Raw genomic sequence first — 19,346 nt, 5'->3', positions numbered from 1 at the left:
ACCTGATTCTCTCTCTGGCCTCTTTCTCAAAAGGAATCGAATGTCAGGAGGATAGATACGTTATTAAAAAGGGAAGCATATTTCAATTGCTTAAAGACTTTAGCATTTAAGAACATAAGTTGTTATTCTGATTTCAATGTTTATCCGCGAGATGTATCATTTGCTATTCAGGTCTGTTGTTATTCATGGCGTATATATTATTTCTGAATCTCTTGACAGTTCTAAATATTTATAACTTATTGTTGTTCCCAGAAGCAGAAAGTTCAAATCAAAGGATTGAAACATGTGAACTATGACTTAACCTATGTCTAAATAAATGATAATTCATTGAATTCAAGGTACCATCCATTTTAAGGCAACCCACTACTCACAAACAGCCAAGAAAGAAAAGCACAAACAAATTGTGACCCTCCATTGACTACATGAAGCCTCTTAGTTGTAGAAATGTTAACATATTTTTAATTGTATATCCTAGAATTGATTAAATAAGTCAAGAAAGTGCAGACTATTTTAAGATCAAGCTCTGTCATATTAAATGTTTTCTCAGCATTAAATAAAACACTACATAGTGATGTAAGCTACCACCAATCCTTATGGTGCCTTCAGGCAAATTACATAAAGGACCTTCCCTCAACCTTACTGATTTACACTGGAGCAATGTTATGACTAACATATAAACCCACAATGTCTATACTGTGAAAAGTGACCCTTAGAGATAGTGCTAAAGAACCTGTTAAATCATTTGTTAAGCCTCTGCAGGCACATTGCCGGAAACTGTGTTAAAAACTTTGTGGTAATTCTTTTATTTCATTACCATAACAACCCTAAAAAGCAGAAAGTATGTGATCCTTAAAGTGGGTCCTGCTGGTGCCCACACAAGTCCCCTTTACCATCTGGTGCATCCAGCTCTCAGCTGTAGGGAATGTTGGCTACTAATAGCTCAGAGCTTCCTCTGCTTTTGAAAATTGCCATCATTGAAGGTACACTGATCATGAAGAGGGACTTCTCATCAGATAAATATCTTGCTACTATGTCAATCATCGAGCATATCTCATTATAACCATTTGAGCTATTTGTTATGCAGCTGTGTCTCTGACAGTGCCATGATGCATTTGATGCTCTACGCATCAGAGATTTGTATAAAAGTAGGTGCAGTGCCATTTACAAACATATTATCAAACCACAGGGGGAGCTGAAGATTGTGTGGGAGCTCTTTTATAAAAAAAAAAAAAAAAAAAAAAAGAGAGAGAGAGAAGAAAAGAAAATTGCCCTCAGCTCTCAGGAGCTTATGCCTCCCTCCACTGACATTGCCAAATATGCAAAAAGCTGGCTTTCTTGCCTCAAGGTGAGACTGACTGTGGTACATTTATGCTTCAGAGCTCTGCCTGGGATCACGCAGAAGCCAGACTCCAGCAGAGACCACATCCTTGCTTAGCTGCTTCTTCTTCCATATCTGCTGCCCTCAGTCCCTGCCTCCTGAGAGCCCCCCTCTGTAAATCACATGTACCTGAATCCCTCTCTTGGGCTCTGTTTCTACAGATCCCAAACTTTAAAAAAAAATTACCAGTAAAGAAATTGGGTCTTTGAGAAATTTGGTAACATAGTCACAAAGTTAGCAAGCAATAGAGTCAGCCTGGAGCACACGTTTGATATCCAAGCTCTGCTTTCAAGCTCAAGTGGGCTAAGATCAGACAAATAACTGCTCAACAGCGGCTGCTCTGTCCTCTCACCCTTCCATGCCTCTCAGCTCTCATACCCATTTGTTGCAGAAGTAGAAGCGCAGACAATTGAAGAGCTAAAGCAACAGAAGTCATTTGTGAAACTTCAAAAGAAGCACTACAAAGAAATGAAAGACCTGGTTAAGAGACACCACAAGAAAACCACTGACCTTATCAAAGAACACACTACAAAATATAATGAAATCCAGAATGACTACTTGAGAAGGAGGGCAGCTTTGGAAAAGACAGCCAAAAAGGATAGTAAGAAAAAGTAAGTTGAATGGATATTTTTTGTTTGTTTTATAATATAAAGGAAGAGAGTTATTTACATGGATTTTCAGTGGGTTTTTTTTTGAATAGACAAACTATAATTTAAATGATTTTCTATTGACGAACATAAGGGTTGTTTTCAATTATTAGCTACTATAAGGAATGTAGTAATAAATGTGTGGATAAATCTTTTCACATATTCTTAATTATTTTCTTAAAATTCTAGAAGTGGAATCCCTAGATCAATTTAAAGACTTTTCTGTTTCAGTTTGTAACTATCCACAGGATATGAAAGTGCAAATTGATCGAAAAAAGTGATGTCATTATCTTAATTTGCATTTCTTCCTTAAGTTGAATTTTTGCCATATTTATTATCAATTTGTATTTCTTCGCTTGCAAATCATCATATCACAGTCTTCACCTGATGGTTTGTTTTTTTTTAATTAAAGTATGGTTGACGGATTTTCCGTGTTTTGTACCATGTTGTGGATCTACCCTGCAAGAAGGAAAGCCACCCAACTCCCTCCACTCTCTACAGCTTTTATGTTCCTTCAGCTCACTTTTGCTTGTGGACTGAATTTCTTTATTTGATCAAATTCTGAGACTAGATATGCAGGAGGTTCTTCCCTTGAGTTCTAGCCTGTGGACCCAAGACCAACTGGATGACTTGCCCTATTGCAGCTGCCAGCCTGGGGGGTATGACATTTTGCTAGGACCAAGCTGAAAAGGCAACTTGTCTTATTGAAAAGAGAATCTCTTCTACCTTTTGCTGCCCTGTCTTAAGCCCACAAAGCCCTGTATAGATAATCCTTGTTTGGAGCCTAAGAGTCCTCAGAGCCCCGTATACCCAGACAGTTCTGGGGAGAAGCATTTCTCACGCATTCATTCAACCAATATTTATTGAGCGCCTTCTGTGTGCCCTGGGGACACAGCAGTGAACGCAACCTACTCAGTTATCACCCAGAGGTGCCTAATGTGGTGACATGAGAAACTATGTGAGCATAGGAGCTAAGAGTCGGGCAGGCTGGACATCCTTCCCTTCACTTCCTTACTCAATAATCCACCCTTGATGTTAGGTTAGAGAGAGAGGTAAGAGGCATTTTTCACATGCATCTTGTGACATATGATTTAACATGTACTTAAACACACAATCAAAACCCAGTACTTGGGTTTTTAAAAGCAGCAAAATCATCATTTTTTAGACCTGGATCAGCCTTAGAAGCCATCTAGGGGAACTGTTATCACTTCTTCAAGGAGAAATCTGAAAACTAAAGGCTTAACATTTACCCACAGTTACAAAACAGTTCAGGCAAAACTTGGCCTAAAACTTCTCCTGAATTTCTACCTTAGTGATATGTATGTAGTCATTTGTTTATTCCTGTATTTATTTACTTATAAGCCATATGCTGCACACTTCCAATAGAATGTTGAAGTAACATATCGTAGAAGACATGTATAAAAATCCTATAAAAATAGGAAAAAAAAAAACCCATACACACATACATATGCCCACAGACTGTCTACCAGTTACCAGACCTGCTGTCCAATACATGAGCCACTAGCCACAAACAGTGACTCATTGGAATTGAAATGTGCTTCAAGTATAAAATACATGTGAGAATTCAAAGACTTCACTACGCAAATAGAATCTTGTTTTTATATTGATGTATATTGATTTTGTTTTAATTACGTGTTGAAATGATAATATTTTCGATGCTCAAGCTATGTAAAAATATATTACTAAAATCAATTTCACTCCTTTCTTTTTACTTTTTAAGATAGCTACTAAAAATTTCAAATCACACATGTGGAAAAAAATCAGATAGGTGGCCCATGTTGTGTCTCTACCGGACAACACTAACCATTTAATGTAATTTCTGTCCTTGAGCACTGAAGTTAGCTCTTAGCTTCTGAGAAAAGGAAATATGGGTTAGATCATTCTCCTTATCTGATTAAAGGAAACTTGCTTGCTTTTCCAAGGGGGACAAACATTTTCCTGGTATCAAATTACAAAAGAATTCATCTCTTGGAACATATACGGGCAGCATTAGGCAACAGGGGGTAATATCTTCAACACTGTTTTTGGAGAAGATGCAGAAACATTCATGCCTTGGTTATTTTTCTATACTTTTCCTCAAAAAACAAACAAACAAAAATCCCTAAGCATCTTTTATCAAAAAATACATCAGGAGAAACTTTTCTCCAAGAGGCAAAGCCTCTAATATCTGATTATGTCTGTCCGTCCCCCATGATACACATTAAAATCCTGAAAACACCTCAGAGTAAAAAGTGGACATAACGTCCATTAGATTCATTTCTTTTTTTTTCTTTGCCAGTGAGACTTCTTTAATCTCACCGGTTTTCTTATTGTTTTGAAAGTAGAGTTATTTTTCACAAAATATATTAACATGTAATGGGCTAATTATTTTCAAATGAATTAATAAATACATTTTTAGATTTATTTTCTATTGAGGTAACATTTCCCATAATGTGAAGAGCAGATCATCCGAAGATAGTTTCTGTCACACACCGTGTTGTTCTCAGAGCACAGGCTTTGCCGTTTTTTAGATGCCTGTCCTTGGGTAAGCTGCACTGCCGCACCCCCATACCGTGTCCTTAGGAAAATTGTTCCACTGAACCTCAGTTTCCTCAAATGTAACCAGGAGATGGTCACACTTGCTAGTTGGCTTGTTGGGACAGCCAGAAGCAAAGCAGAGCATGCCTGGCACCTGCTGAGTGGTCAAGAGATGTCTCCTGGTGCCTCTGCCCTGGTGGTTGCAGCTCACTGAAGCAATGCTTTATGTTCTGGCTACACCAACTTCCTGCTGCAAAAGATGATGAATGTATCTCATGTTCATACCAAGATGGAGGTCACCCCTCCAATGCTCCTCTACTCTGATGTTGATGAGCAGACTTGTATTCATGCCAGGATGGAGGGCCACGCCAGTGCTACCATGCCATTCTGATGTGTAGAAACCTTTGAGGGAATTCCGCATCCCTTATTTGACAAAATAGGATTCTAACACCAGCTTCCACCGACTGCCTTTCCATGTGGCATCATTGATGTTGGCCTAATTCAAAGAGGAAGTAAGAGGAATTAGCGCCAGCTGATTCAAGAAACCTCTTCTACTTGTTCCACTTGGCTGCGCGTGAAAACATGGAGACAGAATCTGATGTGCTGGGTATCGTAGGTGGTTCTTTCCGTAGTGGTTTCCATATAAATGAGAAGAACAGACCTGCTCTTGGTCCCGCCCACCGCCCCCTGTTTCCAACACTGTCTCTTTTTCTATTTGTCCTATAAGAATTAAGAGCACAAAATTTGAAGGTATCACACTATGTGTTTTAACACAATAATAGGTTAGTGAGAGTTGCTTTGTTTTGTTTCAACATTAGTCCTTCTAAATATTTGTATAATTCTCTGATAATGAATAACTCAAAGCAAGTCCCCCTGCACAGAGGGAGCTTGAACCAAACTCATCCGCCTTTCTCTCAACACCAGAGCATGTTGAAGAAAGTGCCATTTTGGGTGGAGATATCAATGAAGTTGGCTTAGCCCCCAAAGAAACTTATTTTAATAAATCCTTGCTATTAAAAGATGTCAAGAAACTGAACGTGTCAGCTGGGAGGGTTGCCGGCACGTGGTGTCTGCACGTGCTCTCTGTGGTCAGTCTACATGGCCCAGATGCAAACTTTAGCCCCTTTTCAACTCGCCTTACAGAATCATCAATGCTGAATGTATAGGAGAGACATATACGAAATGTATAGAAGAAATGTACCTGGAAATTACATTATACATGTCACTTTAAAAAACACACAATAAAAGCCTTAAAAAGCCCTTATTAGACATTTTTCCCCCGAGGGGGGATTATCATTCTCTCCACCACCACCGCCAGAGCCCCCAGCCTCCTAGCTTTCCTTTTCAGCCTCTACCTCTTTCTAGAGCGACACAAATTTCATCCACTTTCTGTGTTTGGAGGTCCTCTGCTGCTAAGCTTAGCAGCCTCTGTCTTAAGTTGTTTAACAAAATAACTTATTTCCAAACACAGCGCCCTCTCTAGGAGGGACTCTGCTTAGCAGCCTTCCCACCACCTTGGTCTGACCTGCATGTTTTGTGAGTCAAGCTCTGTGTCTCTGCAGATCAGAACCCAGCAGCCCTGACCATGGCTCATCAACAATTGAGCAAGACCTTGCTGCCTTGGATGCTGAAATGACCCAAAAGTTAATAGACCTGAAGGACAGACAACAGCAGCAGCTGCTTAATCTTCGACAAGAACAGTATTATAGCGAAAAATACCAGAAGCGAGAGCATATTAAACTGGTAAGCCTGAAAAATGTGATTTCTGTTTCTATAGCTGGAATCCTCTTTTCTATAGAAAAATTTTGATGCTCTTGGCTAACATAACAGGAGACAGCAGCAGGTCTGGCAGGCACTTTTATTTCGATTCCTTACTGAATAATCTTCCCTTGATGCCAGGTTATAGAAGGAGATAAGATGCATTTCTCAGATTCATATTGTGACATGTGATTTAACACGTGCTTAACTTAAAAGCATGATCAAAATCCAGTACTTTGGTTTTAAAAAGAAAAAAAGAATCATCATTTCTTAGAAATGGAAATTGCATAGGCCAAATAGTATCTACCATACTGATATTTTACAAGCCCCACTATTCCAGCAGCTTTACCAAGCTCCTCTCTGTTCTCCAGTGAAGCTGTGTTTTACTGTTTTTATTTTCACTAACTCATTTTTGGGCTATAATAGTTTTGGGGGGCTGTTGAAATCTCACAAGGAATTAGAAACCACATCTTTAAGAAAATTAAAACATGTTGCATATTGTTCTCCATAGTGGCTATATCACAGATGAATGGATAAGGAAGATGTGGTACATATATACAATGGAATATTACTCAGCCATAAAAAGGAATGAAATTGAGGTATTTGTAGTGAGGTGATGGACCTAGAGTCTGTCATACAGAGTGGAGTAAATCAGAAAGAGAAAAACAAATACCGTATGCTAATGCATATATATGGAATCTAGAGAAATGGTACTGATGAACCTAGTGGCAGGGAAGGAATAGAGATGCAGACGTAGAGAACAGACTTGAGGACACGGGATGGGGAAGGGGAAGGGGAAGCTGGAAAGTAGTGAGAGAGCAGCATTGACATATATTTACTACCAAATGTAAAACAGATAGCTAGTGGGAAGCTGCTACAGAACACAAGGAGATCAGCTCAATGCTTTGTGAAGACCTAACGGGGTGGGGTAGGGACGGTGGGAGGGAGGCTCAAGAGGGAGGGGATATGGAGATATATGTATGCATATAGCTGATTCACTTTGTTGTACAGCAGAAACTAACACAATACTGTAAAGCAATTATACTCCAATAAAGATGAAAAAAATTAAAAAATAATAATAATAAAAGAATATGCTGCAAATAAATGTTCACTTTTTAGTAGTGTAGCTTTGCAGTGATACAAAGAGAACTAAAACCATTGAACCGTCCACCCTCCTACATTTAGAAAAGTCAGTATTTAAGTGGCCAGTATGGAATGTTTTCTACCCAATTCCTGAGGCTCCCTATGAAGGAAAATGTTATCATTTCCAAGAATGGTCAGTTTTGTCCTCCAGAATGTTTTCTCAGGAAATGTGACATTCCACTGTTTTTGTTTTTTTTTTTTTATTGAACTATAGTTGATTTACAATATTGTGTTAATTTCTGCTGTACAGCAAAGTTATTCAGACATATAATAGCCAATAGTATTGGCTATGAACATAGGGGTGTACATGTATTTTTTTTGAATTAGTTTTGTCCAGATATATGCCCAGGAGTGGGATTGCTGGATCATATGCCAAGTCTACTTTCGCTTTTTTGAGGAACCTCCATACTGTTTTCCATAGTGGCTGCACCAACGTACATTGCATTGTTGTTGATGGCTTGACACATAGCAGGGACATGATAAATGGTGACAGATAAACTAAATGAATCAAGCAATAAAGTAGCTTTGAAAACAAGCTTGTGCCAAAAACAAAACAGATGAGTAAGCTTAATAGAAATTAGTGTACTTAGGGGCAATGGGTTCTTAGAGGTGTTTATATGACCTGTTCATTTCATTGCTGGAGGCCTGTCCATGCAATTCCATGTAAGAGAATTCTGAGGCTGTTTCTGCTTGTAGGTTGCAAACAGTGGATGGTTTAGTCATGACTATGTAATAGATGGTTCAGGGCAGTGCTGTCAGTCTAGTACTGGTTCCCAATGACAGGATGCAAATGAGCAGGTGAGAATCACAAGAGGAGCTTATCAAAGATCAGATTCCACTTGGTCAGTTAGTGTCGACTCGAGCATGCTTCAGAATCACCTGAAGGAAGACTTCCCTGGTGGTGCAGTGGTTAAGAATCCGCCTGCCAATGCAGGGCACACAGGTTCGATCCCTGGTCCGGGAAGATCCCACATGCCGCGGAGCAACGATGCCCGTGCGCTGCAACTACTGAGCCTGCGCTCTAGAGCCTGAGAGCCGTAACTATTGAGCCCACATGCCACAAGTACTGAAGCCAGTGCACCTAGAGCCCATAGCGACAGCAATGAGAAGCCCGTGCATCGCAACAAAGAGTAGCCCCCGCTCTCAGCAACTAGAGAAAGCCCGCGCACAGCAAAGAAGACCCAATGCAGCCAATAAATAAATTCATTCATTAAGAAAAAAAAGAATCACTTGGAGGGCTGTTCACACACAGACTGCTGGGCCCTGTGCTGAATTTCCAGTTCAGGAGGCCTTGCCTAGGGCAGGTGATGCTGACGCCTCTGGTCCCAGCTTGGAGCCCCCTTGCTCTAAATGTCAGGCTCAAGGACTTCTTTTCAAAAGCTCCACAGGCCTCTGATGGGCTGCCTTGTTTGTGCACTGCTGAAATAAGATCAAGCAGTGAGAGAACAGTCGGGCAGAGGTCGGGTTAGTAGAAGCCAGGGATTGCCTTAACAGACCTGAGAAAATCCAAGTGAATCTAATGGGAGATAATGGCTTTGGGAGCTACAAACACTGCCATCTGTCTTTCTCAGTACCTCATTCCTAGGACTCCAAAAAATAATAACAGTAAAAATTAAAATAACAGCTGTGCATCGAACACTCCCCAAGGGGCCATATGCTGTGCTAAACCGTTTACAGAAACTGTCCGGTTGAATATTCACAACACTGGCCTTTGGTACTGTCGTCAGCCCATTTTGCCGATTAAAAACGTACAGAGGAATGGAGTGACTTTCCCAAGTTTCCACGGGTAGAAAGTGGAGTAGTTGGGATTTGAACTTGGTCTTCAGACTCTAGAGCTCCTGCTTTATAACCGTCGTACAGATGCCTCCTAACTCAGACTTCACGCCGAGGTTTGCGCACGGCCTCACATCTACTCGCACAGAGCACGGAGCACACACACGCCAACTCCTGCATCATCATGGCTGAGACTCCGTGCCTCTCCCTTTTTAAACAGCTTTATTTCACATTCCTTGCAGTTCACGTATTTAAAGTGCACAGCTCAATGGTTTTTAGTAAATATATATTCATAAACATGTGCAGCCATGTGCAATTCTAGGACATTTTCATCACCTCAGAAAGAAACCCTGATTCATTCATTCACCTGTTCAACAAATACTTAATAGATACCCACTCAGCAAACAGTTTTGCACAGTAGAGGATAAAAATGCTAAACCTAGCCCTCATGGAGCTTACATTCTAGATGGGGGGGCGGGGTGGGGTGAGATGATAAACACAGTAAGTTGGTAAAATATGTCAGTTGGTAATAAGGGCCTAGGAGAAAAATCAATCCCAAGAGGAAAACCAGGGAGTGGGTGTGGGGGGAAGGATGAGGAGTGTGCTTTGAAATTTTAGGTAGAGTCACCAGGGAGGGACTCACAGGGAAGGCGGCATTTGAGTGAGCAGGAGAAGGACTGGCCTGTGCAAACTTACGGGGCAAGATTTCCCCAGGGAGAAGGATTAGCAAATGCAAAGACTCTGGGTTGGGAATGGGCCTGTGTGTTGGAGAAACAGCAAGGTGGCCTTGTTTGAGGAGGACTGTACGGTCTTAGGTCGGAGAGATGGGATTTCAGGGGCCGGAGAAAGATCTCTCAGGGCTTGTGGGCCCCCTGTGGCCTCTGTGTTCCACTCAGAGCACAGTGGGAGCCAGTGGAGGGCACTGAACGCAGGAGTGATGTGATCTGAAGTAACTTTCACAAGGATGGCTCTGGGGCTGAGCTGGGAGCACACTGTGAGGCGTGGGACCCCAGGAAAGGGCTGTCCAGAAGCCCAGTTCAGACATGTAACCACCTGAGGATTAGAAGTCGTGAGGTTCTCCTGCAGACGACTGAGGATGACTGACAGCATCCATGTTACTTCAGAGACGAGGCAATCCAGACATAATCATCTGGAGTTTCCTCCGAGTGCCAAACCCAGCCAGATGCGTGCCCCAAGGAAAGAAACACAGCAATTCAGAAGACACGGCAGAGTAAGAGAGAAGCCCAGTACTCATAGCAGACTCCTGAAACAAGAACTAAGAGTGTGGATGAACACGGAAGCCAAGACATCACAGAAACGCCTCTTGGAGAGAAAGAGACTTGAGCTTCAGAAATGAGGGGCAGAAATCACAGGCAACAGCTACGCCATCTCAGAGTCCCGGGAGGCATACGTGAGTGGGAGCATCACATCAGATTCCACCAGATGGGGCCATGGGAAGCTGGTCAAGAGATTTTCCCCTGAAGGAGAAGGTTGGGGGAACTAGGGAAGACCACGCTGGACTTACAGGTTGGAAAATCCCACCTGAAGGGCCGCTGAAGCAGGAGAGCTGGCAGAACTCCCACTGGAGGTGACAATCCCAGAACATGTGCTTCTGCCTCCTTCTCCCCAAGAAGGAATGAGTGAGCCCATAGTGAAAGTTTTAAAGAGTTTTCAGAAAAACATACTACATATATGTCCAAGCCAACCTGGCCCTTTCAGGTCAAATGTAAGCAATCTACTCAAAATGCTCCCCGCTTCACCACAGTGATTGTGGATTTGGGTTTAGATAAAGCCCCAGCGCCTTTAAACACACCTGTATGGGCCTTTGTTAAAAAAGCTAACACCCAAACACCTGGGATTTGGAACCACACAGAGTTTATTTAATGGCCATTTCAGGGCGTCCACAATTTATACTACAAGCCTTTAGCTGACCTGTGGATCGGAACTTTCTATCAACCCCATTTGTAATAACTAGAAATTGTTCTGCCAGGAAGTCTTTTGACTGAAAGGTACCTAGAAGTGTCAGTTCTATCTTTGGTTGTGGTTCTGAATTACAAACGGGCCTCTTAGGCTAAATTAGACAAATGGACGTGTAATTAAAAAGCAAGCAGGCCCCAGGTGAAAAGGAGTATTTGGTGATGAGGAAAAGTAAGCAGAAGGTACTTTATCTCCCAAAACTGCTTTCGGAATTAAATGCAAATGTGAACCCACCGTTCAAGGACTGAGAAAGAAACCACGGCATCAATCAACTCCCTGCGAGACATTCATTACAACTTAATATCTGCTGAACCCTCTGATAGACACTGGAGCTAAAGACGAGGAACGAGGAAGGCGTGGTCAGCACACGCGCAGGCAGCGTGGACTGCAGGCAATACCACGTGACAAATGAAACCACAGAGCTGTCAGCAAACTGGGATGGAGACACAGATGTGGGAACAATTTGCCTCACCATAGAAACCGATAAACATCAAGAGGATATGTTTGGAATACCTGTTCGTATTATCATAGGAGGTGTCAAATGCACACTAAGCTTCATAGACTCTGTAGCTTCAAAGGACTTGTTCTACCTATCCAAATAAGAGTCATCGTCCTTAAAACTCTACATCCAAACAGCTCTGCAGCCTGTGGTTACTTAAAGCATGGTCCCCAGATCACCTGGAAGCCAGCCTGTTAGACATGCAGAGTCTTCGGTCCCACCCCAGACCTGCTAAATCACAATTTGCATTTTGATAGGAGTCCCAGGTGACTTGTTAACACATTCACATTGAAGAACCAGATTTTAGAGCCATTGATCCTCCTCTGTGCTCAAAATGCATTTTCGAATAAGTGTAAATTTGCTCTTGGTTGAAATAGGAAATACATCATGCTCTCCACTCTCATAGCTTGACCATCCAGCTGGGTGGTTATCTCTTGGTGACAAAGGCACAGGTCTTATGGAAATCACCCCTGTCATTTTCTGCCTGTGTTCACGATAGAAAGAAACAGTTACTTTCAGTTAGGGGTGAGTGAAAATAAAGATGTAGGTTCCCTGACCTCATTCAAGTTCTTGCACACCCTGTAATCTCTTCATAGGTATCTTGGGGGTCTGTGGAGCTCAGTGAAGGGTCTCTGTTCCAGGAAAGAACTCTGTGGTTAGGGAATCCACTCTACCCCTTCTTCAGCAGCTGCCATAGGTTGCCCCTGAGTTTTGTCATACCATTACAATAAGCTCTTAATTTTAAATGTGTTTGGTAAGTGATAGAAATTTTTAGGGGGTCCCTCTGAGGGTTCTCAATCACTCTCAGAATCAGCCCCAACATCACATTCAAGGTTCAACACCCATGTCCTGGAGAGAGGAGGTTTTGTGGTGACATCCATGGGGTCATTTCTCAGTTGCCACAGGGTTTGACCTGCCATTTTGTCTTCTCTCTTCTTTCTCCTTTCCAGTGGTGTCAAGAAAAGATCTCCTCATTCTCTCTCACAGCACCATACTCTTTATCCTCTGCAGAGGCTGTTTTGTTTTACTTTACTTCCTACCTTTTCTCCTCTTTCTCGTGTTTTGTCTCCCATGTGTTCTAAGCCCATTCATTTCTCCTTTCCTTCACATAGACCTTAATGGCTGGGATTCTTCTTATACGTTCTCTTGCCTATCCCAACAGCAATCATTCCTGGGCCTCAAATCAACACTAGTACCTGTCGACCTGAGTGCCCCAATTCCCTGCCAATCCTGGGAAATGAAAGTTGTGTTTCACAGTGAAAGCTCTGGGTGGATATTGACCAGCTACTAATGGAATGGCCCATGAGATGTGAGTGGTGATGAGTGAGGGTCTGGAGTCAAATGTCCTCATTTCTGGCCTCTGCTCCCACACTGAGTAGCTATGTGACCACTCAGAACTTCTGTTTTCTCATCTATCCAATGAAGATAAAGTAATCCTCGCTTCATTGAACCATAAGGAGGAATAATGAGATAATGTGCACAAATCATTGTTTTTAATGAAAGTTCCCCCCGCTTTTTTTTTTCTTTCTTTTTACAATACATGAATTGGCTAGGAAATCTTGAGTTCAGATATAAATGTGTCTTTGCAGTTTTTGACGTCCTGCTACAGCCTGAGGGAGCTCACGTCTTCCTTTTTGATGATTTCTATTAGCACCATCTGCCGCTGCAGCCTGTCTGGGAGCCAACCTTGAATTTTCTCCCTTCTATGGTCGCCCAGCTGAAGTATATGTGCCAGGAATAATTGCAGTGTCAGGAAGTAACTAACTTTATGGTAGTTGTGGTAGTGTGATCTGTCTTCCTTCAATTTTCTGACTTTAATGTGGGATCATCTTTCTTGAGAAATAACTGATTTAGCTTTTCTGAAAACTTTGCATTCTCCACCAAACAAGAAATGACAAATAAATAAAAGACTTTAGTAATGAAATAAAGAATGAAACAGTTGTCAAAATGTGTTCTTATTTGCCAATTTTCCTGATCATCATTGGGTAACCCTAATAGAATTGATGTTGCTCTAGAGATAGAGAGAGAGAGATGGATATATAGAGAGAAATGATATTCCTCTTCATTTCTGTTGATTTAATTATGATAAAAAATGAGCATATGTCCACGTGTATATTGCCCATTTGTATCCCCTTTTTCTACAAACTGTTTACATCCATTGCCTATTTTTCTGTTGGATTGTCTTGTTCTTTGGACCCACAGAGTTTATGCTGTGTCTTCTAATTTATTATTTTTGGGAGATTGTGCAAATTAGAGATCATAAAAATACTCGTATAATTGTTTAAGTCAAAGTTATTGAAGGCCTACTGCAGTCCTCATACTGGTGGGGTGATTCCTGTGGACCAAGCCCAAATGTTGTCTGTGCCCTCAGGGGCTTACTGTGGTTAAGAACACAGGTTTTGAGGTCAGAAGGATCTACTAATGGTATACCCATCTTTATCCATTAGCTTTGTTGCATAACAAACGCCTCAAAACTTACTGCCTTAAAACAACAACTGTTTACTTAGCTTATGTTTCTATGTGTAGCAATTTGAGCTTGACTCAACTGCTGGTCCTTGGCTGGGCTCATTCATGTGTCTGTGGTTCAGTTGCCAGTTACCTAGAGGCTCTGCTCCTGAAGGTTGGCTGACTGTCAACTGGTCCAGGCAGATGACTGATACACATCTCTCATCATCCACAATGCTAGCTTGAACTTGTCCATGTGGAAGTTGGAAAGGATTCCACATGAGCAAGCGAAAGTGGGCAAGGTCTCTTGACAGGTCTTACAACTTCTTCCTCCAAGCAAGTCGTAAGACTTGCCCAGTTAGAAGGCATAGGGAAATAGACTCTGTTTAGAAGAACCGCAGGTCACATTGCAAAGTATGTGAATACAGGGAATGGTGGAGAATTAGGGCTTTTTTTTTTTTTCTTTTCTTTTTTTCTGCGAAAACCAACACATAGACCTCATAGTTTGGATGTGAGATTAAACAAAATAACCCATGGAAACTTAACACAGTGCCTAGAACATAGTCATCATTATTTACCAAAGGACAATTTGCACAGGACTTAGAGTGAGGTGACATGACTTTCATTTTTCATTATGTAACTTTAGTTAAATCATTTCACCTCTTTGAGTGTTTGTATCCTTGTTTCTAAATAAAAAGTTTGCACAAGAATGCTTGTGAAGTTTCCCTCTGACTATAATGTTAGTTTCACTTAGTTCATAGAATGCATAGATGATTCAACTCTCACATCTATTAAAATAATAATTAGGGATTTCAGTTTAAAGCAATAAACAAATCTTGTTTTTATTTTTGTGTGTGCACAGTTTGTCTTAGTGTATTTTTTGTGTTAATTGATAACTATTTAGGTAAGATTAAGGGAAAAGAATCAGTAAACAGAACCCATCCCCAAAGGCAAAGAAAATAATAGTTTTGACTTGCTTCAACTTAAAGAAGCTTAGAGAACAGAAGAAATTCTGCTGAAAGGAAAATTCCAAAATAGAATTCACAAGTCTGATAATTTGGTTTGTGCCCTCTGGAATTACAAGACTCATTGCACTCCATCTGGTAAGTGAGAGATGCTTGGAATGATATATTTTGCATTAAGGAAAAAACGAGCTGACATGCTGTGCTATTTATCTTCATGGGCAGCTCTTCCAGGTCTAGCTTTCAAACAGACTATTGAAATATTAAGCCCTTGATTTATTGCACTATTTCAGTTACAAACTAGAGGACAAATCGTGTCTCTTTTAGTCAGGCCTCCTTTGCTAATTATTTGAAAACCTTCAGTTTGAACAATATTGTTTTTTTTTTTTCCATCTGAGTGGTAAGCAATATTTATTTCATTTATTCTAAAGTAAATGGTCTTGGCATCTTTCAGAATTATGAAACCTTATCCTAAAATTTTGGTGGTTTGGATTTTTGTTTCCAATTGGCTTAATCAGATATAAGGATCTCAACTAACTTGATCCTATGCAACTGTTTTCTCATTTTCTTTTAATTTAATCAAAAATCCTTAATCATCATCTGTGATACTATACCAACTTTGCAAAAACTCATGAGTAACTTCATTAGCCTTTTATAATTAGAAAGAGATAATTCTCTGCCTGTTATAAATTTGTATTTAAATGTACTTAAATGAATCATTTTAAATGAAACTTCTTTTATCATAGAAATGAGTTCCCTTTATCATTAAAATAAGTATTTCATGGCTATAAATAGCTACTTTTTATTATTTTTCAGGACATTTTAAAATAATCATTGAATTCTAAAAATGCACTTATAACCATAGAATAATATAATTTTACAGTTTATCAAAGGCACTTTAGAGCTAATTTAGATGCTATATTTTACTGATGAGGAAACTAGCCCCGAGAATTAGGATGGCAAAGCCCAGGCATCATCTAGGATGATAAAACACCTCAACCAGAGCTTCCTTTATCAAATTTCTTTAAATTTTGAAGATATTTCCAGTTGATAGCTTTATAAAGGAATACCAGAAATATCATTCCCTTGAGTACGCTACATTGACCCATTTATATTTCCCAGAAAGCTGAGAAACTGACATTTACTTTGGCATATTTTAAAAGTGAAAAACAATTTTAAATGCTATAGATTCATTGGGGCAACTTATTGACATTGACTAGGAGTCATGGTCAGATTTCCACTTTCATTTATTTGCTTTGCCCAGCAAGTAAAAGGAAAATTTCAGGGATTCTTTAAACCTTTAGATTCAAATAAGCAGCTATAAATTCTGTTTAGATATGGAAATTTAAAAAGAAATTAATTTCATAGGTATGAAAGACCATCTCAGAAAATGATCAAGATGGTTGGTCTTTTAGTCCAAGATTTTCTTCTGCTTCTGAGAAGAGATGTGAGCTGGTGGAGAATATGAGCTCCACCCTGGACAGGACTTGTCTGCCAGCTCCCAGTTGGACCATCAGTACACAATATCCAGCGCATGTTAGGTGCTCAGTAAATATTGGTGGAATGAATGAGTGAATATTCTTCTACTTGAATGGCCAGGAAACATGCCAGTATAAAAATCCATCTTGTTTTTAAATTATCAGTAATGTGTTTAATCAGCAGATCATTTCTTAGTTTAGAAGAATCATAAATTAATTCTTTGTAGAAGAAAAACAAACAATTTATGGTGAAAACTCAGAGTGGATGCTTTGACTTGCAAAAAAAAGGTGCTATCTTCTCCAGTTTTGAGTGAAAGGAGAAGGAAGATGAGTTTGCCTGAAGTGTGAGCATTCCATACTTGGCTCTTTACCCATTTTCCCAAATTGTCCTTCTTAGAAGAGGCTCCAAACATGACAATTTCTGACCACATATTTTTTTTTTTCCCTTTTAAGTTAGAGTCGAGGAATTAGTCTCTTCCTTGGAAACCATTCTCTCACCCTCAAATGACTAAACCAAGTGAAATTCAGCACAGAACTGAGGACAAGCATGAAATTATATTCCCCCGAGCTTTGCTTTTTCATCCTGTAAAAGGTTTGGAACATTTAACTAGGAGACTTATCATGAGTGGTAAACAAATAAGCAAAATAATTGAAAGGTCTATCCTCTGGGCCAGAAAGAAAATCATATTAAAAATTAAAATTAAGTGTTGTTTATTGCGTTTCAGTTTACCACGTACTCTCTTGATTTCCGCCCACCTCCCACCCCACCCCAGGAATTCTAAACTAATCTTTTGTTCTTCTCTATCTTTGGTGAATTTTGTGGCTAATATATGACTGAATGGTTCTTTCAGTAGAGTCTGTCTGCTAATAAATACACCAAAGTGAGGGTACTCTTAGGTTAGTTAAAAAGCACTTCAATTATCGTGGGAAAAATCTCTCTTCTGGGTCCGATTTTCACGTTTCATGCAATAGAAACTCTGGACCCAATATTTAGAGGTTCCTTCATCTTATTTGGGGATTAAAGAATGAAATTTTTTATTTTGTATTTTTGTCCGGGTTCTCTTGGTTGCAAGTGACAGAAACCTATATTGGACTAAGTTAGACAAGAAGAGTATGTACTAGAAAAGTACGCAGGGGTAGGTCATGTAAGAAGGGGTCGACCATCCCCACAGCAGAAGGGAAGGGATAGAGAGGCGCCTGCCAGAAGCACTCGTAACACTTCCTGTGTTTGTCTGTCTCTGTCAGTCTCACTCCCTTTCTCTCCTGATTTTCTCTGCATGTTAGTATTATCTTTGCCCAAAGTAGCACACGGGCTTCCCCTTATTAGAAAATATAGGCACCAACCACCTCTAAGTTATATTATTTTCGCTAATGACAGGTTGGAAAAATCTTGGGGCAAGCCTTGTTAAGGTCATGTGATTGGCCAAGCTTGCAACTTTAGGCCAGTCACCTGTGGCCAGAGTATGACTGGTCCAACTTGGATCAGTGCCTCCCTGGGACCAGTCACCTTGGCCCAGGGAATGGGTGTAAAGAACATTTTAGGCACAGAGCCGGTTCTCAGAAAGCAGAGGAAGTTCTCTTTGAAGAAGTAGTATTGGGTAGAGAAAACTGTAGTTGAGCCCCACACTCTCTCTGTTTAGGGGAGGAAAGAGATAAATTATGAATACCTATATGTAATCTCATTGCCAGCTTAATGTGAGTCTGACAATAGTGGCATATTATTAACAAAGTCATAATAGTAATCACTCTGCCTCCTGGATTTTAAGTAGAGAAAGTTAAATTGAAAACAGTAAATACTATAAGAGCAGAATTATAGTAAGGGTGATCTTTTGAAAATAGCTGAAAAGGGCAAAATGTTACAGGGAGGGGTCTGTTGTGTGGGAGAGTTGAGGAGACCAAGGGGAGCTGAGGAGAGTGGAAGGAACATTTGTCATATTAAACACAGAGATATTGTCCTTTTTAAAACATATTCTTTGGGATTCTATGAAGACACTATTTTCATGAGTTGCATGCAAAAGCCACATTAAAAAAAAAAAAAAAACACATGCCTGGGTTTCACAATAAGGCTTTTGTTCCTAAAGGAACAAAACTTAGCTTGTTAAATGTCAAAATTATGTAGTTTTAAAAGTATTTTCAATAAGACAGGCCCTGGCTTGGACATGATGCACCATAGTCATCACAGAGGTCGGGGTCAGTGCAGTTCTTAAACTTAACAGATTTGATTCACAATAATTTTTGAGTGCCTATTTTGTATCGAGGCTGGTGTTCAAAAAATTATTAAGAAAAGATGCATCAGTGGCATCCTTTTTCAGAGCAACAATAATGTACATACACACAAAGGCAAATATGTATGTGATATTGAAAAAGCCAGTGTTGGACCAGGGACTAGAGTTATTTAGGCAGTCACAGGACAGAATTGCCACTGGCTGGTTTAAAAAGGAAAGGGGCATAGACAAGGGAAGACATTGGCTGGTGCCCACTGCCTTATCAGAAGCTGAGCAGCACAGTCCAATGGGATTTCTGCAACCATGGGGATGCCCTATATCTGTACGTCTCCCATTCAAATGGGAATATCATCCAGGTGGAAAAATAACGTGAGAAAAAGTATAGAAGCAGGTGTGTGCCCAGATAGTCTGAGAGTAAAATACTGCCTAGTTTACTACTCAGTATGCTGAATGCTAATCAGGAAAGGAAATTTAGAGCTGGAGCATAACGTATTTGAGGATAGAGAGCCAGTTAAGGCTCTGA

General features: G+C 40.3%; 1 protein-coding gene across 5 annotated transcripts in view; it reads left to right on the top strand.

Annotated features, from left to right (window-relative positions):
- PLCB1 (phospholipase C beta 1) overlaps window positions 1-19,346 on the top strand; it is a 688,164-nt gene that overhangs the window by 584,584 nt on the left and 84,234 nt on the right. For all 5 annotated transcript variants that reach the window (XM_057701470.1, XM_057701473.1, XM_057701472.1 and 2 more), the window contains 2 exons: window positions 1,770-1,989; window positions 6,126-6,306. In XM_057701470.1, coding sequence (XP_057557453.1) covers window positions 1,770-1,989; window positions 6,126-6,306 — 401 coding nt within the window. The remainder of the gene's footprint in view (window positions 1-1,769; window positions 1,990-6,125; window positions 6,307-19,346) is intronic.

Source organism: Hippopotamus amphibius, chromosome 12 (assembly GCF_030028045.1).
Source record: "Hippopotamus amphibius kiboko isolate mHipAmp2 chromosome 12, mHipAmp2.hap2, whole genome shotgun sequence".
Taxonomy (NCBI): domain Eukaryota; kingdom Metazoa; phylum Chordata; class Mammalia; order Artiodactyla; family Hippopotamidae; genus Hippopotamus; species Hippopotamus amphibius.
The sequence above is the reverse complement of the archived record's forward strand: the minus strand, read 5'-3'. Positions and strand labels throughout refer to the sequence as shown.